General features: G+C 31.5%; 3 protein-coding genes across 5 annotated transcripts; 1 reads left to right on the forward strand and 2 right to left on the reverse strand.

The window, feature by feature from the left end:
• Positions 1-4,891: 4,891 nt before the first annotated feature.
• LOC108840362 (probable serine/threonine-protein kinase At1g09600) lies at positions 4,892-8,229 on the reverse strand. Its single transcript, XM_018613196.2, has 7 exons — positions 7,266-8,229; positions 6,699-6,983; positions 6,299-6,619; positions 5,991-6,218; positions 5,801-5,901; positions 5,371-5,701; positions 4,892-5,264 (listed from the first exon to the last, which is right to left on the reverse strand). Exons 1-7 carry the CDS (start codon positions 7,752-7,754, stop codon positions 5,097-5,099), a joined length of 1,923 nt encoding a protein of 640 aa, XP_018468698.2. The 5' UTR covers positions 7,755-8,229; the 3' UTR covers positions 4,892-5,096.
• An 8,500-nt stretch (positions 8,230-16,729) lies between these two features.
• Positions 16,730-19,649, reverse strand: LOC108821366 (uncharacterized). The gene is made up of 12 exons (XM_018594408.2): positions 19,334-19,649; positions 19,110-19,244; positions 18,900-19,017; positions 18,305-18,348; positions 18,117-18,215; positions 17,972-18,029; positions 17,839-17,891; positions 17,657-17,758; positions 17,489-17,554; positions 17,300-17,412; positions 17,045-17,216; positions 16,730-16,964 (listed from the first exon to the last, which is right to left on the reverse strand). The coding sequence occupies exons 1-12, from the start codon at positions 19,457-19,459 to the stop codon at positions 16,896-16,898; spliced, it is 1,155 nt and encodes a 384-aa protein (XP_018449910.2). The 5' UTR covers positions 19,460-19,649; the 3' UTR covers positions 16,730-16,895.
• A 4,069-nt stretch (positions 19,650-23,718) lies between these two features.
• On the forward strand, positions 23,719-26,001 carry LOC130503135 (uncharacterized). Of its 3 annotated transcripts, XM_056997792.1 has the most exons (7): positions 23,719-24,090; positions 24,186-24,262; positions 24,381-24,748; positions 24,833-24,957; positions 25,038-25,119; positions 25,194-25,311; positions 25,395-26,001. In XM_056997792.1, exons 3-7 carry the CDS (start codon positions 24,726-24,728, stop codon positions 25,410-25,412), a joined length of 366 nt encoding a protein of 121 aa, XP_056853772.1. In that variant the 5' UTR covers positions 23,719-24,090; positions 24,186-24,262; positions 24,381-24,725; the 3' UTR covers positions 25,413-26,001. The 3 variants fall into 3 exon arrangements, with proteins under 3 accessions (XP_056853772.1, XP_056853760.1, XP_056853766.1); XM_056997780.1 differs by having other exon boundaries at positions 25,194-26,001; XM_056997786.1 differs by lacking the exons at positions 23,719-24,090; positions 24,186-24,262 and having other exon boundaries at positions 24,273-24,748; positions 25,194-26,001.
• The last annotated feature ends 825 nt before the right edge of the window (positions 26,002-26,826 follow it).

A 26,826-nucleotide genomic window follows, 5' to 3' on the forward strand; every position in this document is an offset into this window, starting at 1 on the left:
TAAAATCAACAATTTATGAGTTACTTTAGACACAAATTAAATCAAACATCCACACGAAAAACGCATATCAAGTTCTAGTTACTACTTAAAACCTAAATTTATATGCATCCTTCCATTTTAATCTCTATCTGTCTTCTCCATTCTTTTTCTTCTTCTTTAGTTTTACTAGGTGTTTTCCTGCACCATGTGCATTGATAAATTTTTTTAAAGTTAAATTATATAAAAAATGCAATTTACTAATATTTTATATTTTATTATTTTGACCAATAATTAATATAAATATCATTTAATTAAGCAGAAAATTAAGAGAATTTTTTTTAATTATATTTAAGAATATATATGTATATATTAAAATTAGAATCTTAGATAATTTTTTATCTATTTATTTTGGTTAAATGTATTAAATCAACTTGTACAATATTACTAAAAGTCATACAAAAATTGTATAGTTATCAAAAATTACAACCAAACAATATTTATAAAATTTGTAGATATCTAAAAGAAACTAATGATATTACGATTAAAATTTTAAATTTTTGTTTTAAAATGCAGAAAATTTTGAAAATTTTAGATAATAAAAATTGTATAATTATAAAAGTAAAATTAAATAATATTTTGAAATTCAAAATGTCATATTTGAATATATTTATTTTAGTGATGATTTATGAGTTATTACCATATTCTAAAAGATTATCAAAAATATAAATCAACATCAAATGTAATATATAGTTATTGCCATATTCTAAAAAAATTTCCAGAAATATATATCAGCATTAAATATAATTATCCATATCATATTTAACCATACGACATGTTATCAATCTTTAATAGTTATGTCACATATTTTTGTAAATTAAAAAAGTTTCCTAGCTACACGAAGTTTACACTAATATGGTGGAAACCATCCAAAGTATCAAAATGTGTCAACAACTACACGAAGTTGATGTTAATACATGCCACATGTACGAAGTAAATGATAATATGTTGGCAACATCACAATCGGGTTTAATTGATCTTAAACTAAGTTAATGGGGGCAATCCGTAATTTATGAAACTTAATAAATTGAATTGATTTTATTAATAAATTTAATAATTATTAAACTTTATAAAATTACTAATTTATTAAACTTAATAAACTTAACAAAAATAATAGTTTTTAACTTAATAAAATTATTAAACTTAATAAAATTACAAATATAAACAGAATAATTTTTTAACTTAATAAAATTATTAAATTTATTAAACTTAATAAGTTTACTAAACTTAATAAGTTTAATAAATTTAATAAATTTAATAAACTTAATAAGTTTAATAAATTTAATAAAATTTAATTGATTTTATTAATAAACTCAACAATTATTTAAACTTAATAAAATTATAATTTATTAAACTTAAGGAAAATTTTTAACAGATTTACTCAATTTACACAATTTATTAAACTTTTTCCTGAAGTTTAATAAATTATAATTTTATTAATTTTAAATAATTATTAAGTTTATTAATAAAATCAATCAAGTTTATTAAATTTAAGTTTAATAATTTATTGAACTTAAGGAAAAAAGTTTAATAGATTTATTAAATTTATTAAAAATATTTCCTGAAGTTTAATAAATTATAATTTTATTAAGTTTAAATAATTATTAAGTTTATCGATAAAATCAATCAAGTTTATTAAATTTATTAAGTTTAATAAACTTATTAAGTTTAAAAAAATAAATAAGTTTAAAAAATGGTAATTTTATTAAGTTAAAAATATTATTATATTTATTAAGTTTATTAAGTTTAATAAATTTGTAATTTTATTAAGTTTTATAATTTTATTATGTTAAAAATTATTATGTTTGTTAAGTTTATTAAGTTTAATAAATTAGTAATTTTATTAAGTTTAATAATTATTAAATTTATTAATAAAATCAATTAAATTCATTAAGTTTCATAAATTACGGATTGTCCCCATTAAGTTAGCTTAAGATCAATTAAACCCAGTTGTGATGTTGTCAACATATTATCATTTATTTCGTACATGTAGCATGTATTAACATAAACTTCGTGTAGTTATTGACACATTTTGATACTTTGGATAGTTTTCACCATATTAGTGGAAACTTCGTGTAGCAAAAAAACTTTTTTCCTTTTGTAAAAATAATTGTAGAAAAGACATGTAACAAATTAATTCGCAAATAATATCTTGGGAAAAAATCTCTTCCTCAATTTTCTTCAATCTACTATTCCTTATTCAATTATGTTTTCTTTTCTTTTTTGTTCTTCCATATTCTCTCCCTTTTTCTTTGATCCTCGTTGATTTTTTTCCATCTGCTTATTCTCTTTAATCTATACTACTAAAAAAGAATCATTTCCAAAAAATCTACTTATAAAAAGTTATTGGACCCTTACACTAACTAATTATTTTTTGTCCAACCTGATATTTTTAACAATAAGGTAACTTTAATCAAATAAATTGAGTTTTAATGAATTTACTTATTTATTATACAACATTATTCGTAGACAAAAACACTATACCATATAACTAGGATAAGATCCGCGCCTTGCGCGGGATGAAGTTATTATTTTATTATATTTTGAAAAATAAAACAATAGTTCGGTTTCATTTGGATTAGGGGTGTTGAATCCGGATATCGGGTTTCGGTTCGGTTCGGTTTTGTCAGTATTTCGGTTATTAAAATATAACTACTATTCTAAATCCATATTTACTTCGGTTCGATTTGGTTTATATACCGTCGTTTTTCAGTTTATTCAGTTTTATACCAAAAAAACATAATTATTTAATTTGAGATCATATTATATATTATACGAATTTTAGAGTCATGTTGTCAAAAAGTCATTTATTATAAAATATTATATATTTAAATAAAATAATAAAAAAAACAAAAGGCTTCTATCATCTAATAAAATAATCAAATTTAGAATTAATATCAAAGCTCTAAATTTTGAAAATAAAACAAAACAGAAGCATGAAAGAAAAGTTTTTATATTCTTCCATATTTGGTGTTCATCAAATTAATATGTCTTCTATTGAATACAACTCTATTTATTTAAAGATAAAAAAAGTTGTTGAGATATCCAACTAATTGTTATCCATACCTCTTTAGTCAACACTCTTATTTATTATAAAAAAAAACTAATTTGGTTTACGAAAATACTATACCAAAAGTGTATCATTTGTTTGAGCCACTTTATTTTTAAAGACAACTAAATTTTTTTAAAAAATTGAATATTCTTATATTTTCACATTATTTTTTAAAAACCAAGATATAATATATATTGTTACAAAATATTTTAAACAAAAAAGAGTACAATGTAGACATGCTATTTATGAACTATGTCATCTTACATTGTATAGTTCCATATTTAATACACACTTTAGCAAACCATATGTAAAACAAATTATGTATTTTACGTTAAATAATTTTTATAAAAGTTTTTAAATAATTTTTTTTATTAATATAGGCTTAAAACTATTAAAATATCTTACAAATTTATACTATTAAATTAGTAAAATCTACTTAGTATATTAACTCTCGCGAACTCAACAATTGACTCTTATAAAATGCACAGAAATATAATTTGAGAGAGTGGGTCTGGGCATTGGGTCTTCTGGTTGGGTACTGATCAGTTCCTTTCGGATCTAGATTTTTCGAGGTCTAAATATTTGGACATAATTAGGTATTTAAAATTTTCTGGCATGGATTCGGGTTAATTATTTTTCGGATTCGGATCCATAATCAAATACCTGCAAAATACCTAATTTTAGGTATGTGACGGCCCAAATTGATTTGGATATTTTAGGACTCGAAGTACCTGAAAACCTAAAATACTGAAACACAAAATACACAAAAACATAAACAAATACCTGAAAATATTCAAATATTCAAAATAATCCAATTGTTTACCATAAATCTGACTTAGGAACCGAAAATACCAAAAACATTCCTAATACCCAAGTTTTTAATAATTAAAAAAAGATTTTACCTGAAACTCGAAACTATAACCGGAAACCTGAATTTAAAACTTAAAAAAAATATTCATAATACCAAAAATACCTTTCAAATACCAAAAGCATATCTTAATTACCAAATATACACATACTTTGGTTATTGATCAGGTCTCGGATATGACCTCGAATCAAACAGAAACCACGGGTCGAAAATATATCAAATATATACTTTGCTCTTGACCAGGATCCAAACCACACCTATATTTCTGGGTTGATTTTGGTTAAGTTTTTCGGTAAAATGTTCAGACTTAAAAAAATTATATTAGAATGTACATACAAAATCTTATATAAACTAATTCTTAAATTATATAATTTAAAACAAATGTCCTTCGATGCAATGACTTTATAACATAATTATGTACACCAATTCTAAATACTAATTCACAAATTTTATTTATAATTCAAAGAAAAATCCGTTCTTTCGAAACGCGGATCAAAATCTAGTTTCATCTTAAAACTGCATGTTCTACCTAGTTTTTAGATTGTTTTAGTTTTTTCTTCAGTTCTTTCTTGCTCATCTTATTTTTTTATTTTCTCGATAGTTACAAAAATTATAAAATGTATAACTACAAAAAGTTACACCAAGTTGTACTATTTCTTATGCACAACTTGGTGTAAATGTATAACTTGATAAAACTAAACCTAATTATACCAAGTTATACCATTATCTAAGTATAACTTGGTAAAACTGAACTCTAGTTATACCACCAAGTTGTATTGAGACAAATAGTACGACTTAGTATAACTAGAACTCAGTTTAGTTATATCTACAGAATGACATACACAACTAAACACGATAACTAAATTACACACAATTAGTTTCTTCTCCAACCCACAAAAGAAAGTGAGTGAGAGAGAAACACAAGGAGTTTCCATGTACATTAATAACCACATAATTACAGATCTTACTAGCTAGCACAAGCATAGCTGTGGCAATGGCTGCTAAAATATCTAAAAGAAGTGTCCCTTTTGCAGCGAAAACGGACTAGCAGAGCCGATATTCATTGTCAATCTTCCTTCTTCAACTTCAGGTGATTTTTTTTTTAATTCTTTAACAGGGTTTTTTGTTCATGTCTTTAAATTATGCACATGTTCTGTGGTTTTCCTTTGTTGCAGATTTCTCAAGCCGAGATTTCCTTACAGCCTCTTGGATTTGCCTCTCATGCTCTTTCAGAACGTCCTCCATGTTTCCACCTGGAGGCATCAGTGGACCTGAATAGTGCATTCTGTTCTTTTTGCGTACGTATGTCTGAAGCAGCATGAGCAGAAAAATAAAAAACATATTAAGATCCACTATCTAAAGGATCAAAACTAGAGTGTTAACCTAAAGTTTCCAGTGATTGTTTTTTTGTTACCGTTGTGGGAACTACGGCTGCATCGTCTTTATGTGAAGGAGACAAGTACATCCCTGTCGTCGCCACGTTGCTGGATCGGGTAGCCTTCAGCTCTACTACATTATGCCTAGAGCTCTCGTTTTTACTCCATCTTGTTGGATGAATCATTGAACTGGTATGAGAAAGGCCCTTATCTCTGTCGCATCTTCCTGTCTCTCCTCTCGACCCTGTGTTTGTATTTTTTGGTTGTCCTGAAGTAATGAACTCTGGCGTTGTGACTGTACTCTTGGAGTCTCTCGAAACCCTTTTCACCGATTCAGCTCCACGTCCCTTCACAGTGTCAGCCCGTTTCCTGAATTTTATTTAAGAACATATGCTTAGGATTAGTTTAACTGCATGAATCATTTTTTTGTGGTTGTGTATTGGAAGAATATGGATAATAAGGAGATACCTTCTTGCTTCTTCATCCCTGATCTTTGCGTCAAGTTCTTTGCTCGGAGGATACTTGGGCAAACTTGATACATCACAAGGGAGTGGTTCCGTTGTGAAGAACTAAAGAAAACAAAAAAAAAAGATTAATTTTGAATTGAGGAGGCAAATCAAGAACGTAAAACAAAAGGGCTATTTATTAATTATTATACTTTGCTGTTTAGTGTTGATGAAGTTGAGCCTCGCGTCTCTGGTTCTAAAGATAGAAGCTTGTCAACAAGAGCTAGAGCAGAAGATGGCAAACTCTTGAACGTCTCTTGGAGGACACGCTTATAAGGTTGTTGCGGTTTGAAACTTGTCGCAAGTGGTAGCTTTGTCTTTCGCCAGTATTCATCGGATGGTGAACCACACAACTTGAAGATCTTATGCATTTGCTCCACCTAACAGACATATAATTGCTTTTTTTAAACTGAATAATGGTCATATGGATTGATGATGAATCTCTAACATATAATTTTACCTCTGTTCTACCCGGCATGATTGGTTTCCCTAAGAAGAGTTCGGTTAGAATGCAACCAACACTCCACAGATCTATGCCAGCTCCATACTGTGTAGCTCCAAGTAGGAGCTCAGGGGCCCTGTACCACAAGGTTACTACACGGCTTGTCAAGGGCTGATCTTGATCGGTGGGATGATACAAAGTGGCGAGACCGAAATCTCCAATCTTGAGGACACCATCATTGTTCACCAAGAGATTTGAACCCTTAATGTCTCGGTGTAGGATTCCACGGCTGTGGCAGTGTTCAAGCCCGCTAAGCAGCTGTTTCATGTAACATTTGATCTGCAAGAAAAACAAGATTCGTCTCCATGTTAGATTGTAAAACTATTTAGCCATAGTCAAAAGCCTTGAACGTACGTACCTGGGATTCTGTGAATTTGACACCGGGTCTAAGCGCGAGACCCGAAAGATCATGCTCCATGTACTCAAACACAAGGTACAAGCTACCAGAGAGTTTTGAGGTCACAAGACACTCGAGCTTCATAACATTTGGATGGTCGAGTTTGCGCAAAATGTTGATTTCCCTGGCCATGAATCTCACGCTCTCAGGATCCATATTCACGAATCTAACCTTCTTCATGGCTACCATTTTGCCCGTCTCAAGATCACGAGCTCTGTACACTGTACTATAAGTCCCTTGTCCAATCTGAAAAAAATACAGCTTTTATTATAAAGACTAAATATCCCACATCCGTAGTTAGAAGAGATCCTAAATAATATATAGATAGGCTAATTCACTTATCACTAATTAGTTTTAGGTTGAAAATTACATCTTTTACATTTGTAACAAACTAAGTGAATGTGTTGTTTCGAAAAAAAAAAACAAAACAAAACAAACTAGTGAATGTGTGTTTTGGATGTAACAGAGACAATGCAATGCAATAAAAAAAGACTGTAATATGGAAACAAAGAAGAAAAAGGAACTAACTTTTTCCAGCTTCTCAAAGGACTCTGCATGGCGAGGAACCCAACCTTTGATGGCTTCGCCTGCAACAGAGGTTAACCAAGAAGGCCATCCAGCAGCAATGAGCTCGGCCTCAGGGCTATGTGGAACACTTGTGTTGACAGTACCCGGCTGAAGCGTTTGGAATCCTCCTCCTCCTCCTGTCCCAACATCTGCAGTTGAACATCTCCGGTGAGACCTTGTGGGTCTCTCTACAATTACTGTTTTACCATCACTATCGTCTACAGGAACAATCAATCCGCTGGATCTCCCGGAGGGTTTGTGCGCTAACCCCTCAGCTTTGTTGCGTCCACCAGAGCTTCCAGATTTTTGTGAAAAGTCATCTTTGTTTAATGTAGTAGGTGCAATCAGTTGAACTGATGACGTTTCGTTCCAATTTTCTTGAGGTTTCTCATTTTGAACATTCAGTTCTTCTTCTTCTGCTGCTGTTCCTTTTGAGCAAATGCATCCCATAATACTCAGGCCGATTAGCAATCTTTGTGTCTGTCTCTCCTATCTTCATCAAGAACAAACGTTATCCTGAATGATTCCAAAGCACCAAACCCCGGAATCTCAGGTTTGTCAGATGGAAAACAAAGAAAGGTCTCTTCAAAGATATCTGAATGAATAGGAAGAAGATACTTTTAAACCTAAATGGATGTAACTTTATAGACTATGAGGCAGAGGAAACAAAGACTTTGGAGACAAAGCAGTAGTAGTATTTCTTATATGTGATTTTTTAGAGAAAAAAAAAAGAAAACACACATGGAAAATTAAGGAAACTTGTGACTCAGGAAACAAGAGAGGAACGTTACAAAAAAATTGTTTTTTTTCCGTTATCTCACAGCAAGATACACAAAACGTTGCAGCAAACTGTTCGTCCATAACGGAAAAAAACACCGAGAGAGAGAGAGAGAGAAACGACGAACAGAATGTTGTTAAGTTCTGAAATGGAAAATGATTAGGATCAGGAGAGATGGATTCGTTTTTGTTTCGCGAGAAACTAGGAGGAGCCCTAGATTTTATGGAGAAGACATCTCAAAATCTAGCTGTTTGTTTCTAACTTTTGGCTCTTTCTGTCTCAGGATTTGTTAAGAAGCAACAGACTAACGAGTTGTTGTTGTTGTTAGGATAATGACCCACGTAGGATCTTGTCTGTTGGACATCGTGGGTCCTACTTTCTCTATGTTAGTTAATCCGTTCGAACATTATCCCAAAGACTCCTCCGAGTTCAAGTCTCCCACAACGTATCTAGCTGATATCAATCTCTGTATTGACCAGGACATCGACAAGACTATTACAAAATAAACTAATGTTGCATTAGGATAACCGCCTTTAAGAAACTATGCTTAGTCTATAGGTAACACTAGGATAAAACATTTGCACAGGATGAATTTATTTGAAAATTATATAAGAAATATTGTATGAAAAATAAAATTTATATTTTTGATCGAATTAATATTTTTGGTCCTTAAACAATTCTTTAAATTTTTTTGTTAATTACATAATTTGTCTACCGATGAGTTGATTACATTTTTAAAAATATTTAAGGTAAAAAATCACTTATCGCATGCTGAATAATCTCAGGCCTACTATTTGGTTACAATGAAACTATGTCAGCTTGGTTTTATATCATGATTAAGCAATTTAAAATTAATTAAAGTTATAAGAAGTTTATGTTCACGTGTCAATCCTATCTATCTTCAATACTTTTATCTTTTTATGTCGGTTTTTTCATTTTGGTTATTACTCGATATAAATATTCATTTTAGAGTTTATTCTCATTTTGTTCTTTGGTATGAGATTTAGAATTGTTTAAGATATAAAATTATTAAAGAGATACATACTTATGTTAAGATCTGCGTCTTGTGCAGAATAAATATTTTATATTTATTACTTATTTTATGTTTTTCTGCATATTATGAAATAATAAAAATAATAATTATATATTAAATAACTAAAAAATCAATTACTATTATATAATATATTGGCGTGAGCATATAAATCAAATGACCAGACCATGCTTATGTGCTCACAATCATTTTAGAATAAATATATCAAAACAATCAATCTTATCTATGTATATGATGTATAATCAAATTTAAATGATATTAACATAGATATATAGTATACGTTTAATATGGATATTTATTAAATGAGGTTTTTACTTATATGATTTTATGATTATTTGCATATTATTGTAACAAAATTTTACACCAACAAATTATTTTTTAATGTGGGATATTTAGTGGTTTTAATAATTTATAATCAGTTTAAAAAAACAATGAAGATTTAAAAACTAAAATATTAACTTTTCAATATATGTTCGTTGATAATGTCAAAATATAAGTATGCATTTTATATGATGTATAGTTTAATTTAACATAAACACCTATTAAATAAAATTATTCATTCATATGGTTTTATAATCATTATAGCATATTACATAAAAAAAATTTAAACCTTGATCACAAAATTTTATGTGATACTTTTGACAGTTTTAGTAATTTATACTCCTTTTGAAAATTTAAAATACAACATATAAAAAAATCTAAATTTTTATTATATGATTAGTGTAATTGTGTAATTTATTTTAATAATAAAGAATTAAAAATGATAGGAAGTATACAAATTGTTAGCAAATCTTTAATATTTAAAATCATTATTGTCATATATATATATATATATATATTAACATTTGGTAATTCCTTACGTTTTATTTAAGGAAATAATAGATAATAAATTTCAATTTGATAAATGAATGGTCTATAACAGTATTATATAATATAAAATTTTCTAACAATTTAATTTTGGACTAACAAATTATCAATTGATTCTCAAGCCGCCATGTAAGCAAAATTAGCATTCCAATTACGTGACAACTCAGCAGAATACCTTTTTATTAATACAAACTACATGTTATAACTTTTAAATGTTTCTCTATTAATATATAAGAGATGTTAATATATAAGTGGCAGTAGATTATTTTGATGATTTATTCCAATCAACATCACCATCACAAGATACTGGGTTTTTAGACGAGATAGTACCAAGTATTACTCATCAAATGAACCAGCGGCTTCTCCGGTTAGCAACAGAGGAGGAGGTTCGGCAAGCACTATTTATGATGCATCCAGAAAAAGCTCATGGACCGGATGGAATGACGGCATTATTCTTCCAACACAACTCATGGCATATAGTGAAGGAAGAGTTACTGGATTTGGTTAATAATTTTATTACTTCAGGAACATTGGATACAAGGTTGAACATCACCAACATATGTTTAATCCCGAAAACGGAAAGGCCCACAAGAATGAAGGAAATGCGGCCTATAAGTCTTTGCAATGTAGGGTACAAGATTATCTCTAAGGTTCTTTGCCAGAGATTAAAAGCTTATCTCCCATCACTTATCTCAGAAACCCAGTCGGCGTTTGTGGCTGGAAGATTGATTTCCGACAATATACTTATTGCACAGGAAATGTTTCATGGCCTGAGGACCAACAAGTCATGTCAGAACAAATTTATGGCAATTAAGACGGATATGAGCAAGGCTTATGACAGAGTAGAATGGATGTTTATCCAGGCGATCCTTGCCAAGATGGGTTTTGACCAACACTGGATAAAACTTATGATGGAATGTATTTCCTCGGTCCAATATAGAGTGCTCTTGAATGGAAGCCCCAAGGGTCTAATCAACCCACAGAGAGGTCTACGTCAAGGGGATCCGCTATCCCCCTATCTTTTCATCATCTGTACGGAAGCATTGGTGGCAAACATCAAAAAAGCAGAACGGAAAAAACAATTAACAGGAATTAAGGTGGCAAGAGCATGTCCAGCTATTTCACACTTGCTCTTTGCCGATGATAGTTTTTTCTTCTGTAAAGCACAAAGAGAAGAATGTCAAACAATCCTTAGAATCCTGAAGGAATATGAAGAGGCATCGGGTCATCAGATAAATTTTGAGAAATCTTCAATTCAATTTGGGCACAAGGTCGAGGAAACGACAAGGCAGGAATTAAGGGCTATTTTGAGCATTCAAAATCAAGGTGGGATGGGGTTCTACCTCGGAATTCCGGAAGCTCTAGGAGGATCCAAAGTTCAGGTTTTTGGTTTTGTCCAAGAGCGTCTGGATGGTAGGATCAATGGATGGACGTTCAAATTTTTCTCCAAGGGAGGAAAGGAAGTTATCATTAAATCGGTAGTGACAGCACTGCCTAATCATGTGATGTCCAGTTTCCGTATTCCAAAAACAGTAATAAAAAAACTTACGAGTGCAGTGGCACGTTTTTGGTGGAGCCCGGGAGGATCAACTAGAGGAATGCATTGGCAATCATGGGACAAAGTTTGTAAAGATAAGGAAGATGGAGGTTTGAGATTTAAAGATTTCATGGATTTTAATACTGCTATGCTGGAAAAACAGTTCTGGAGATTGATAGAGAAACCTCATACTCTATTCTCCAGAGTTTTCAAAGGTCGGTATTCAGAAATGCATCACCTTTGGAACCAATACGTTCGTACTCGTCATCCTATGGTTGGCGAAGTATCGTCTCTGCTAGATCTCTGGTTAGCAAAGGACTAATCAAAAGGGTGGGATCAGGTTCATCCATCTCGGTTTGGAACGATCCCTGGCTCCCATCCACCCGCCCGAGACCAGCAAATAAAAATCACCACAATGCTTTTCCGGAACTTACGGTGGCTTCACTTATCAATGAAAACTCGAGGACCTGGAATATTCCAGTAATCCAAAATCTGGTAGATCCTTAGGATGTGAATATAATTCTAAGCATCCCTCTCAGTCAATCTCACTTAGTAGACAGAGATGGATGGCACTTTACAAAGAATGGGAAATATACAGTTAAGTCGGCATATCAAATCGAACGAGTGTATCCGGATAGCGTAGGCACGACTATAGAAATTGGTCCATCAATTAATCCGTTGAAGGCATTCTGCTGGAAGGTACGATGTCCACCAAAGATTAAACATTTTTGTGGCAACTACTTTCTGGCTGTATAGCAGTAACAAAAACTCTGCAAGCAAGAGGAATTAGGGGAGATATCATGTGCGCTAGATGTGGAGATCATGAAGAATCCATTAACCATGTTTTCTTTGAGTGCCCACCTGCGGTTCAAGTCTGGGCTTTATCCAAGATTCCATCGGGTCCGGATAATTTCCCTACTAAATCTTTATTTGCAAATATGGATTATCTATTTTGGAGACTTCCATCTGTAATAGATGACCATCATTATGCGTGGATTCTTTGGTATATCTGGAAAGCAAGGAATAACAAAGTCTTCAGTAATTTAGATGTGGATCCTCGGGATACACTTCAACTGCCTGAAACAGAATCAAGACTATGGCAAGAGGCACAACTACCAAAGGAACAGAGAGTTGATCACACTCGATCAGAGATCAGTGATCAACTCCCGGTGATCCAAGGTAGATGGTGCTTCTCAGATGGATCTTGGAAGGACAAAGAGACTTATTCAGGCCAAGGATGGTATAGTACTTTAGAGGGTTTTGATGGCTTGATGGGAGCGAGGAATACAAGATCAAGTCAGTCACCTCTCCACTCGGAGATTGAGGCTCTTGTGTGGGCAATGGAATGTATGAGGAATTTACGGCAGTATAGTGTTACTTTTGCAACGGATTGTTCTCAATTGGTGAAGATGGTTTCGGAACCTGAAGAATGGCCCCCTTTCGCAAGTTATCTAGAAGACATAAAGAGTCTGAAGAGAAGTTTCACGTCCTCGGAGGTTATCTATGTACCACAGACACAAAATAAAAAGACGGACAGTCTCGCATGCAGTGCAAGAAGGCAGACGTCTTTTGTTGTTCACATGGATGCAACCCCTCCAACTTGGTTTACAGAGTCTATATGAGTCTGTATTTGGTCGACAAAAAAAAACGGATTGTTCTTTGACCGAGGGAAAAGAGTTATTCTTAGGTACGATTAATTTTCACCAAACCAATAATATTTTGTTATTTCATATTCAATATTTAAAAAAAATTAATAATATCAAATTATATTATGTTTCTAAATTGAAAAAATAAAAATAAATAAAAAAATAGTAGTAGTTACAAAAAAATAATTTTCGTTTAAATAATTCTAACGCCGTCAGCAAAACACTAAATCCTAAACCATAAATCATAAACCTTTGGATAAACCCTAAACCCTTCGATAAATCGTAAATCCTAAATAAAAACCTTAAACACTAAAACTTTAATCCTAACCCATAAACCCTTGGATAAAAAATAAATAAAAAATAGTAGTAATTGCTAAAAAGAAAGAGAATTTTTTATAATATTGCAGTCATCAAAACACTAAACCCTAATACTAAACACTAAACTCTAAACCATAAACCCTAGACTTTATGATTTATCCAAGGGTTTAGAGGTTAGGATTAAAGGTTTAGTGTTTTAAAGATTTAGTGTTTAGTTTTTTTTTTTATTTAGGGTTTACGATTTATGGTTTAGGGTCTACTATTTTGTTGGCAGCATTAAATTTATTTAAAAAATATTATTTTTTTGCAACTTCTACTATTTTTATTTATTTTAAAAATATAATACAACTTGAAAATATCTTGTTTCCCTTTTAAAACATATTGTATATGAAATAACAAAATACTATTGACTGGTGAACCTACATATTCACCATATTAGGTAAAGAGAAAAACTACATTACACATGGGCATTTTACACAATATTAGAAAGCCGAACCAGAATAACTAAAATAAAAACCAGACTATAATTCTCAAATACCCCCAACAGTTTCAATATTTCTAAACCCCAAATAAATAAACTAAACCGGAATCAAATCAAAACCATATAGATACCCAAATATGAAAATAAATATTAATTATATACACATAAATAAACCATATATAAATATAATTTCACAATCTACTAAAACTATTCAAAGTATGTAAAAACAGAATTATCCAAAATTATCTGATATTTTTACGAAAAATAATCTGAATTATCAGAGATTTTTATCCGAATCAACCTAAATTTTTATCCAAATACTCGATATTTTATATTAATTATTGAACCAACTGAACTAAACCGGAACCAAATGAGACCTAATACTTTTGGATATAAGTCAGTTCATAGTTTTACTAACCTAACCAACCCAAATCTAAAACTGTACAAACATATCCAAACCGAAAGTTGGTGGTCGTTAGATGAATACTAAAATCCTTGGTTGTCCGGTATCATAAATAACTAATCCAAAGCATATTTGATTCATTAAGGCATGTAGTATTGTCGGTTGTCGAATCGTCTATATAATCTTTCTCATATCATAATTGTAATATCATAATGAATCAGCGTTAAAAAAAAGTTCTTAAATAGAAACTTGGAAACATTACCAAAATGAAAAGGCATACCTAAATCACAAATTCTTATATTCTCCAAAACAATAAAATAATAAAATGGTATTTCCTTATCAAATGAAGTGATATGCTTAAGTAAATATCTAACTATTTTTTACTCAGTCTGTTGCTCTCTGTTTCAGTCTGTTACTCCTGCATGAAACTTTGAAAATAATTTATATTGTGAAAAAACTTCTAAAATAACTTACATATTCAAACAGATGGAGTATATTTTAGGCCGCAAAGCTGATGATAAATCATTAGCAGTATAATATTTAAACATCATGTTCCAGAAGTTGTATGTTCTCATTAAAATTTTTAGTAAAGTGATTAGTAGAGCATTAGCAGTATACAATTCTAAAATTATTATAAAAGTTAGTATATAATATATTTATTTTGAAAATAATATATCTTAATTATAATATATATTAATAATATACTTGTTATTAAAATAATGGATCTCATTTAATTATACATATTAAGTTAAATTTTAAATGTGAAATATTATTATTTAAAAAACAAATGGAAATTTTATTTAAAAATATAGAATTTATTTTTGATATAAAATAATTTTGATACTATTAAATCAAATAAATTAGTTATATATAACTTATATTAACTTATATATAAATCATCTTTATTTATTTCTAAACAATATAGATATTTTATTTTATAATATATAAATATATATTATGTTATGTTGTGTTAATAAAAATGAATGATATGTGTAATTATATAAACTATATAATATTTTAAATGTGGAATATTGTTCTTTTAAAAAGTTAAAAATATTTAGTCACAACTTTTATTTTCAAAAATATAAATTTATTTTTTGATTATAAACAGAATTTTTATATTATTAAATAAAAATAAATTAATTATATGATTTTTACATTTTTATTATTATAACTGCAAATGTTCTACCAAAAACTTCGTACGAGAACATTAAGCAAATAATATTTGGAGAACATTATCATCTTATAAATGATTTTCTAAATATTATGTGATAAATATTGATTGGATAATAACGAACATAATACTTATGCTAATGATATGTCAATCAAGCCCTTGGTCCCTTCCTTGGCTTATTTATTAGTATAACCAACTAAAACCAAATTTCTAATACTTGATGCTAACAACTTTCTCAAAATTTCAAACATATAGCATTTAATGACAAAAAATAATAATTAAAAGTTAATTTATCAAATTAGTTAAAGTAAAATTAATATTTTGGTATCGCCAGAAACAAACGCCGACAAGTGGCAATCCGTGACTAGTCTGGATCATTTTGTGGTACTACGATATCCCTGTATAATTCAAAAAAGAAAAATAACTTTTTCAGTTGTAAAATCAATCACACCTGCTGTATTTTCAGATTATGGATCTTGCCATTATAGATTTTACACGAGTCACAAGCCTCCCCTCCCCTCCCATTTGCCAAAAGCCTCCTCACCCACATGTGGTCCTCGCCCTCATCTTTTCTGGCCCCTAGATCCTCGCCCTCATCTCCCCTCTCCCTCATATCTCCTTGTCCCTTTGCACCTCGTTGACGTTGACGTGCTCGCATTAGTCTTGTTCCATTGTAACAAGTTGCCACTGAAACATTTTGAAAATCAAGAAACAAATCAAATTGGAGACTTAAAAGTTTTTGCTGGAAGTTACTATTTGCGATTAAACATGTGTTTAATAGAAAGTTGAGGGTAGCAAAATATTTGATAACTTATATGGGAATAAACCTGGTTTGACAAAAGCTTAAACAATAAAGAAATTTTATTTTCATGAAATATTCTTCATCATCGTGCGAGTTGAGGGTAACAAAATATTAGAGAACTAAATGGAAGTATTCTCGAAATTATTTTGACACATTCCAAGACATTTAAATTTATCGAAATATGTTATATACATAAACTATTAGGATTTGTCTAAAGTATTATACAAAAATTTGGTATGAATTTACACCAAACCAAACATTTTGTAAGAAAAACCCCACTTTGACAAAGTTTCACGACTCAAGATCCAAGACCAACCCAGAGGCAATGCGTGTATGATTTGCATAATCGCCGCGTGAAAAAAACAATGTAAAGGACATAATAATCAAGAACAATAGGATGATTCAATATATGTTTTTACTTGTTACATACGTCACCAAAACATTACACGGACACTGTCAGACATACTTAAGACAACTTCTCCACAAGTATATATCAAACAACAAAAAAGGCATAACCTAAACCGTTCCGCACCTCTAGGCTCTGAGAACCTGAAATGAAGAGGACAAGATCCTGAAGAGACCATCCGGGTTATCCGTGTGAACCTGAAAGAACACAACCCAAATACCGGTTTATCAGTTAGGTAACAGGCAATAGGAATAAAGAAGCAGAGGTGTAACTTTACCCAGTGACCGGCATCTTCCAGGACATGCATTTCTACGCCGCCGCCTTCTTCAGAGGCGATCTCTTCAGCGGAGTGGATCCGTTGAAGGTCTTCTAGTGCCCAACGGTGCAAGCTTCTTTCCGCTTTAAGAAAATTCACATGTACTCCTCTTGGCAGGTTCTCAACAAAGTTCCTTTTATTTTGTGTGAAAAGCAATATTGCCAGTTTGAGTATAGATTAGGGCAGACTTGGTCCACTAAACAAAGGGAGGCTTACCATAGATTTGTGTCTTCGTAGGACTGATAAAGTTGGGAGATCCCGTCTAAGTCAAATGTCCACGAAAAGCTAGAGCACGATGGTCCAGTAGGTCTCAGATTAGTAACAACCCACTGCACACAATACACCAAGATTGTAGCAATGATAGATAGATAATAGAATATGCTGAGTGAATGGATATTATTAAACCTGTGCGACATCATTCGAAAAGCCTTCTTTGATAAGAGCGTTTAAAACTTCTCGCTTTGATGGGACCTTAAACCAAACACAACAGATGTTCATTTAGCATATATAATTTTCTAGATCTTTTTGTTCTAAGAAAAATAATCAAACAGTTAAATAAATATTGCAACCTACCACTTTAGGCAATGTACGTAGAAATGATATGAGCTCTCGTGGATGATCCTCTCCATCTCCTCCTGCACGAACCTTTCCAGGAGTAGCATCCAACACCCAAGCCTATAGTGGAATACAATTGAGGAAAATTAGTGTAAATCCTAACAAGGGTCGTTAAGATATAGACTTAAAAAGAGACTTACTCGGACTGGTCGAGGAAGAGGCTTGGCTGCTTGCTCCACCATGCTTAAAACAACTACACAGATCATAGAAAAGATTGATTAGCTTAACACGTAAGAGTAAATTGAAGTCAATTCATAAATACATTAAAGTCACCTTTCCCTCCAAAGCTGTGACCAACAAGGACCCGAGGTGTTAACCTCAACTGACCAACCTAAAATGAAAGAGAACGATGAATATCGGATATAATATTTTTCAGGATTAACCGGATATAACGTGGCCTGGGGAGAAAAAAATTTACAAGTTTTAGAACATCAGAAGCAGTTGTAGCAACAGAGTGTGGACCTCTCTTCTTGAGAGACGCTGAGTCCCCATGGCAACGCAAGTCTACCAAGAGAAACTGTGATTAACAAGAGCAGATTAGTTATTACAAGCCAGTACATGTGTGTCTGTGTATAGGGTTTTTAGTGCAATTGGTGAAACAAATACCTGCCAAGTTGGGAACTCATGAGCCAATCTTCGAGCAAAAGTGCCTAAGCAGGACCCAAAACCAAAATATGTTATTCAAAATCCAGTGTTATAAAGCTTGTCATTAAATAAAATAGTCTGAGATCTATGGTTATTGAACACAATTTAAGTTATAGATTATATAATGCTTTAAGCGTTTTTAGAATGTTTGAAATTTTAGAATGCTTGAAAGGAGTTTCTTAGTTATAAAAATCAAAATCAAAATTTCATGATTTTAGAGCGTTAATAAAATCACAACAAACGCTCAAATTCACCTAAACTCATTTAAAAATTCAAATCAAATCACCTCACCTCAAGTTCCTAGTTAAATACACTCCTAATAAAAATGTTAAAGAAGACATAAGCTATCCTTTTGGAATGAAGAGGGTGACTGATTAAACAATCTTGATGATCTTATTTAACATTTTGACCAAAAAAAAAAAAAAAAAAATCTTGATGATCTCTTTGCACGTGAAGAGATTCAAGAATTGACTTTGTACCGGTTTCATCATTTCTCAAATCAGATTAAAGAAACTAAGTGCACGATTTTACTAGCAGTCAGTCCGACAGTACTAACCCCAGTTTTTGCCGCTGCCTAAAATCCCATGTAGAAGAACAGCAGTAGGTGTATCTGGAACAGACTTGTCCTCCTTCCATCTCCACTTCACAAGAGCCCCTTGAACAAGATCGTACGCCTGCAAACAAATGGCACAAGAAAAACCAATCAATCAAAGGCCAGGAATTCATATAACATTTTGTAACAGAACAAGGTAAACAAAATCAATACCAAGGTCCTAGGAGGGTCGGCAATATTTTGGCCAGTTGATTGTCTTTCGTCGACTAATGCCATACGTATAGTTGTTCCTCTTGCCTTGTGATTCCCATGTACCAATGCCAACCGATGAATACTTAATCTATCACTCTTTTAACAATAATAGAGAAAAAAAAAAGTTAACTGATTAATGCCAAAAGAGATTGATTGATTGACAAAAGAAGGAGAATTTAACAAACCTGAGAGTTTGGCCCAGTTCTGGTGAAATTAAGAGAGCTAAATGCTGGTGAAGCACATGTCTTTGGTTGAGACCTCAATCCACATCCACCGCTAGAGCTAGCCGTGGAGCACGAGATCGCCGACATTGCGACAGATCAAATCGCAAAGCGACGGGAGAGCAAAGACGGAGAAGGATGAAGAATTATAAGAGGCGGAGAAAGCGAAGGCAATGTGGTGGTGGCTTCTCCACCTCTTGGCCTCTCCCTCTCCCTCGCCGTTCGTTTTTTCTTTTTTTTCTCTGGAGAATCTCTGACGCCTTAACAGGGAATGACGTATTTACCCCTTTTGTCGGCTTTTCATTGAGATCCACTTGGCATGGTCGGTCCAGCCTCCCACCTAACTAACAACTCACATTTTTGTCTTGGCGTGGTCGGGTCCCCTTTTCTTTCTCCAAAAAAATTCATACGCGTTTCTTGTAAAATGAGGTTATTGTAATTACTAAATTTAAATTTGATCAGTGATTTGAAAACGAAAAATTATTTTTTGGTCTAAAATATTTTTAAAAATGCAAACAATAAATTTACACATTATGTATTTAAAAATTGTACAGAATTTAGACTGAACTTGTGTAAATAATTTACTTTAATAGTTTTAGATAGACTAAAATTTTAAAATTTTAAAAGAACTTTAAAATTTTTAAATATTTAAAAGTGAGATGATAAAAAAAATTTATTAAAATTCTGTTTTCAATTTTATTTTCAGTTCTAATGCAGCTATAAATGTTTAAATTTTCAATACTAAAATTGTGAATAGAAATTAGTCTTATTTGAAGTGTTAGATATAGTCATTGTTTGGGATTTTGATAAATAATTTGAAGAAAAATATAAAATATATTATTAATTAATTTTATAAGTTTTACCCTGTATTAAAATATTATATTCATTTAATAAATTATCTTTATAAATTAAATATGTACAAATTTTGTTTTTTAATTTTTTACACTTTACATAATAATATATTCATATTAATATAATTAAATTAAAACCAATATAAGATTTAACTGTACAAAAATAAATAAATTGGATCAATTCATTTTAAATATATTTAGTTAAAATTTGTTTAATTGAGAATGTCCATGCTGCACGACCGAGAACGTTAACCAATTATAATTGTTCAGATCAGTATTATGCCAACAGATCTATAATTCGTCTTCCTACTTTCCAGAGGGCACAATTTTGAGTTGAAGCCATCATACTTTACACTTGTGGGAAAAACATCTTATCATTGTCACCCACATGATCATCCGACGGATCCAATTTTTGATATCAAAGTCAATGGAGTCCCTAAGGACAACCTTTTCTCCAAGCTCTTCAAGTACTCACTTGCTGAATATGTTTTATATTGGCTTAAATAGGTACTACCAAGATCTCATGCATTCTGAACTGACATCGAAAACACTTTCTTGCGTAGTTTGTTTGATGATGCGCGAACTGAGGACTTAAGGAATAGAATTTCTATATTCATACAAGAACCTGCAGTGTTTTCAGAAGCTCATGAATCATATTCAAGTCATATAGAGAGATTGTCCACGTCATGGATTCAACGAGGTACATCTGCTTAGTACATTCTTTAGAGGCATCACTTTGGTTTACAAGATTGCACTAGACACAACAAGTGAAAGAAATTTCAACACTAGGAACTCATATGAAACTGTGAGACTCATTAACTCAACAATATAACTCTTACAAAATATACACAAAATATAATGAGAGAGATCAAGTTTGGTTATTCGGGTCGGGTATAAATAGGTTCATTTCAGGTCAGATTTCTTTAGATCCTCAACATATGAATCTAACTAAGTATTTGAATTTTTTTTGGTTCAGTTCAGATCAGTTTCTTTTGGATCCAGGTCAGTTCGAATCCGTAAATTAAGTAATTATAGAATACATTAATTTCGGTACATAATGGGTCCGGCTCGATTCAGATATTTAGTACCAAAAAAACTCAAAGTACCTGGAAAGTCGAAAAAGAGGAAACACAAAAAATACCCGAAAATCTAACAAATACCTAAAATATTCAAATACCTAAAAATATCCAAAATTTTACTTGAAATCTTACCCAAAGGACCAAATATATTTAAAGTTTAATATGAATACCAAAATATATTTTTTAAAAATTAAAAATTTACCCAAAACCTGAAACTCTAACTACAAACGTGAACACAAAACTTAAAAAAATATTTTTATACTGAAAACATATCTGGAATACCCATATATATATAATATCCACAAAACATTTTGGGTACTTTGGATACACAGCCTCAAAAAAATACATGTGGGTCCAAAAAAATCCAAGAGGTACTTTTCTCCGATCCTAGACCGAACCTGTATATCGTGTTGATTTCGGTTCATTTTCTGTTCCGGATAAAATTTTCGTGCTTAAGAGAGAGTTACGTAAGAAAGTACTTATAAAATATTAAATAAACTAATTGATCAATTATATAACTTTTTAAAAAATTCCTTATTCTATATAATACAACTTTATAACATAGTAACATACAACATGCATGAAATACCAATTTATATCTAATTTTTATATAACTAAAAAACCCACGCTTTCGAAGCACGGATCAAAATCTAGTGTGTTTTAAACTTTTTAACTAAAATAAGAAAAAATATATGTTAGTCTAAATCTTAAATTCAGCATTATTGGGATGACGACTCAACATTTATCGTGTAAAACAATTAATTTAAAGACTAAATTATTACTCCATTTATTTCACATTCCTGCATTTCAAAAGTATTTCGTTTTAGGATTTTTTTTAATGTACTACTTCCGATTCTTAATAAGTATTATTTTGATATTTTTTACACAAATTAAGAAAGTGATTGAAATGTATTTAAATTGATATTAACTATACCTATTTGACCAATAGTATTTGAGATAAATAAAATTACTTATAAAATTAATACAGTTTGCAATTAATTTTCAGCTGAAAATAAGTATAATTTGCATTAGAATTCTAAAATGACATTGTTTATGTAACAGGAAAATGTGTTAAAATGACATTTATTATCAAACAGAGTGAGTAAGAAAATTTTTTTTTGCATGTGAACATGGATAAATAAAGTGTTAAAATTTTTTAATATGCGTAAAAACCTAGCAGCTGACATTATTTAAAAAACAAAAGGAGCATTAAATATTTTTTTTAGTTTTAAAACTTTTCATTACAAATGCCATTTTCATTTTCCAAATGCAAGTATATGATATTGTTTTCAGTTTTACTCATATTACCTTACTTAATTAATTAACACATAATCAAACAAAATAAGACATTCTGTATTTTTCAAGGTGATGCATTTTTGTGTGTTTTCTATGATAATCTTCATGATTTTTGAGAGTTTAGGCGTAAGCATTGTTTAAAAGGGTAAAAGGATTGACAAGGGGTAGAAGGATTTTAACAAACCTGATGTGTGATGCACCAAATTTTAGCAAAAAAAAAACCCCCTAATGTGTCAATATGGAAGATCCTAATAGTTTGAATGGCTGCTATTTTTTATTTTTATTTGACATATAAAATATCAAAAATAGTTTAGATTATTTAAAAAACATTGTAACAAGTTAAGATTTATGATATTTAACAAAAAAATATCAAGACTTAAAAATTTATAAATGTTTATGTCTAATGTGAATAATAAAATAAAACTTCAAATCCAAAATATATTAAAAGTAAAACATCATTAATAAATTGTCGATAACAAAACTGAAAAACATAATTTCTTAATTAAAAATTATATAAAATAGATTTTAAAATCATAATTAAAAACTAAAAAATGAGTAAAAATTGTCTGTTGATTCAACTAGTGGTTCAACCCGTAATCGGGCCTCGGGTTTTAGTGGTTTTTAACGGGTTTTATTGGTTTTTTGAATTTTAGTTTTTCTATACAACCCGAACTAGATTTATCTTGGATCACCGGGTTTACCGGTTCAACCGCGGGTTCGGGTCGGATTTCAAAACACTGTCCGTAGTTCAAAACTTAGGGAAAATGGCAGCCGAGTTATTCTACGGAGGTAGAATTGTAACCATTGGTAGATATTATGTTTTACATGCTGTAGATATTTATGTAGTTAATCGAATCTACAATCTATGAGTTCGTAGACAATAAATTATGTTTTCTGCCATCTGTAGATCAAAAAATAAGATTATGTTCTACTAATATTTAGTCAACAAAAATATTTTTATATGATTGTTTCTTGTTATTTTTTATATAATTGTTTCTTGTTTATGTATTTTTCCATACTTTTGTGACTCTTAAAATAACTTTTTCAAAATTGGGCAGGAGTATCTAAATGCAAAACGGATCAAAAAGAGATTTATGACAAATCTATTTATATAAAATAGACTTTACTCTCTCCTGAGCTATGACACTTAGGACGCCAGGCTGGAAACTCACTCTCTCTCGCGTCGACACGTGGCAACAAACTCGGCGTTTCATTAAACCAGAAGTCGTGTTGGGCTTTCGTGTGTTTTGTGTATTGTGATATATTTGGTCTAATGGGCTCAGGCTTTTGTCACTTTCTCCTCTCCTCTAACCCTAACTGCACGTTTTTTTTTCACTTTGACTCTAAGGCGGCGTCGTCTGAGCTCCCTCTCCATTCCTGAAACGTCCGGCGTTGAAACTTCATGTTTAATCCAATTGATTTCATCGTCCACTACGATGTATTCAATGCGTCTGTCTTTGCTCCTAGGCGATGTGTAATCTTTTGCTATAAATATGTGAGTTCTCCTCATCTCGAATTCATCATATCTTTCTATGTCTTTTGCTAAACAAAATCGTGTTCTTGTGGCTAATACAAATTTTTTTTTCTCAGACTTGAGGTCCGGCCGATGCTCCTCCGTCGTCAGGGCGAGAAACGTCAAGTGGGTGGATATGCTACTGGACGTAAATGTAAGTTCTTTTTTCCAGAACTCTATAGATCTGTCTTTCAATTATTCAGTCGAATTCTCTGCGTTTATTTAATCTGATAAAAATCATAACTTTTTTTTTAAACCAAAACTTTTTGCAGGCCACTATAATGCAAGCGACCATCTACGTTAACCAGCCTCCAACATTCCAGCGTAAACTTGCCGTCGGGACGATGTACACCATCTCTGGATTCGATGTAGCAAGGTGTGCTCAGAACTACCGACTCTCCGACTCCTCTTTGCTGCTCCGGTTCACCGACACGACATCATTTGAAAAACTGATCGGACCGGTTTCTCCTTTGCCTGAAGAAGGCTTCTGGTTCTGTAATCAAACAGAGCTGGTTGGATTGGCTAACACGAATACACATTTTTTCTGTAGACATCATTGGTGAAGTCACTGCGGTTAAGAGTACTGTGACAGAGCCTCCGAAGATAAGAACCGCGTTATGGTGACGATCAAACTGGAAGGGTATTTATTATCTATTAATTTTTTTTTTTGATTATGGTTATCTCGCACTTTTTGATCTTCTGCTTGCTGATGCTAAATGTGCAGTGATGTGGCTATTACACTTTGCCTATTTGACGCTCAGGCAGTTTCCTTTCACAAAAAACTGGAAGACATGACTCATGATCCAAAGGTGATTGTTGCCACTAGCATAAATCTAAAGATGGTTGGAGGTATGAGTTGTTCTATGCCGTACGGTATTACCTGATATTATGGAAATCATATTTCTAAAAATCTTTATCATGATGCGTAGGCCATTTGTTCCTCGATGCAACATCAGGAACCCATGTTGATTTTGACAAAGAAACGAATGCAGGAGAATCCTGTTTCTACAAGTAAACTGATCTGCTACTGTATGTATATGTGTATATCGACATATTTACGCTACTTACATCGTGTGTTTGTACAGATTGGTGGCTAGGGACACTGGACTTCCTTCTGCCGCACCCCTTCCAAAGAGATATGCAGAAGTTGAGCCTGTGACAATTGCTGAGCTCAACACTTTTGTCATCACTTTTCCCTCACAGGTAGTATGGATATCAATGTGTTTCAATATTGTAATAGATTTTACAACAGTCTATCTGCATGTGATGTTGGTGTAAAAATGTAGGAGATTGACTTACTATGAACTTGGAGAGTTTCACGCCAGATGGGATGTCAGTTCGTGAAAACATTGCATCCGGCGAGGACAGTGGTGAGGCATCAGAGAATGCTGGAAAGGAGCCAGTCGGGAGCAGTGGGGAGACATCAAAAATGCTGGAAAGGAGCCAGTTGGTGATGCACATAATACGGCTTCCACGTCTTCTGATTGGTCAAGAAGGCGCGTGTTGCTTAAGATTGAGCATCAGTAGTTACGTTTTGATGCTATGAGCTATAATAACGTTTATGCATTTCATTCCGTCTCGCATTTCGCGTTTTAGCTTTCTACAAGGGTTTTTTTCTAAGTTTTTTTTAAAATATTGACTGTCTTAATTGGTTGGAGCAAGTTTTTAAATATTAGTTTTTTTAATACGTTGACAATCTTCGTATTATAATTCTTCGTCTACTATTCAGTTTGCTAATCAAAAAACCCAAAAAAAAAACGATTACGATAAAAACATTATTATATAACTTTATGGAGTTTATTAGTTGACGCATTAGTTAACGATTTTATAGTTTATATGTAATAGGACTGTATATTGCAGTTCTCATGTTAACTTTATATATGGAGTTTATTAGTTGAGTTTATTAGTTGACGCATTAGTTAACGATTTTATAGTTTATATGTAATAGGACTGTATATTGCAGTTCTCATGTTTTGATTTAAAAAAAAAGTAATATTCTACATTTCATGTTACAGATAAAATATTATTAAGTAAAATATTAATTCCGTCAAGGGACTCACGAATGTTTTGAATTTCAGCAACGAAGAGTCTTCTTCTCCAGCAAAAAAGAAGCTTACAAAAGAAAGAAAATGATCCAGGTTGTTTTAACGTTTCTGTGGTAGTTTGTTTGTTTGTTTTTGTCGTAGGTAGTTTGTTTAAAAGGTTTATCATTTAGTTTGGTTTTTGTTGTATTTTTCATTTGTAAAAATTTGAAAGTTCATGAAGAATAGCCATAAATTATCAAACACCAAACAAATAAAAATATAAATATAAATCCCATGATCAAATTATGATAACAAAATATACATCAAAATATAGTGTTGATGTAGCATTCATCGAAACCAAATCTACAAAAAAATGTCAAACCAACTCAATTCCAAACTGCCCCAAATTCATATTGAGTTGTGTCAACACTTAACATGAAAATCTATTTAAAAGAACAGATAAACTAATCATTCGAGTCCAAACCAAAATAAACAACAAGTTATTCCTCTAATTATGATTTAATTTCTTTTTAAAAAAACAAATAAACAGAACACTAAAATAGAACCTCCATTAATAAATTAAATAATTTAACCCACATATAATCCATCTCCGATCAAACCATTGACCATACTTAAAAACATAAATAACTTTTATACGTACCACTTTAACTCACCATCTCGACACACAAACAAC

The sequence above is a fragment of the Raphanus sativus genome, chromosome 2, assembly GCF_000801105.2.
Source record: "Raphanus sativus cultivar WK10039 chromosome 2, ASM80110v3, whole genome shotgun sequence".
NCBI lineage: Eukaryota > Viridiplantae > Streptophyta > Magnoliopsida > Brassicales > Brassicaceae > Raphanus > Raphanus sativus.

Coding starts and splice junctions, on each gene's coding strand:
- LOC130503135 (XM_056997780.1), top strand. CDS start 24,726: ATGGTGACGATCAAACTGGAAGG. Junction 24,958..25,037: donor AAATCTAAAGATGGTTGGAG/GTATGAGTTGTT, acceptor CATGATGCGTAG/GCCATTTGTTCCTCGATGCA. Junction 25,120..25,193: donor GGAGAATCCTGTTTCTACAA/GTAAACTGATCT, acceptor GTGTTTGTACAG/ATTGGTGGCTAGGGACACTG.
- LOC108840362 (XM_018613196.2), bottom strand. CDS start 7,754: ATGGGATGCATTTGCTCAAAAGGAACAGCAGCAGAAGAAGAAGAACTG. Junction 5,902..5,990: donor CATCAACACTAAACAGCAAA/GTATAATAATTA, acceptor TGTTTTCTTTAG/TTCTTCACAACGGAACCACT. Junction 5,265..5,370: donor CAGCCGTAGTTCCCACAACG/GTAACAAAAAAA, acceptor ATGCTGCTTCAG/ACATACGTACGCAAAAAGAA.
- LOC108821366 (XM_018594408.2), bottom strand. CDS start 19,459: ATGTCGGCGATCTCGTGCTCCACGGCTAGCTCTAGCGGTGGATGTGGA. Junction 19,245..19,333: donor GAACTGGGCCAAACTCTCAG/GTTTGTTAAATT, acceptor TATTGTTAAAAG/AGTGATAGATTAAGTATTCA. Junction 17,759..17,838: donor CTCTTCCTCGACCAGTCCGA/GTAAGTCTCTTT, acceptor ATTCCACTATAG/GCTTGGGTGTTGGATGCTAC.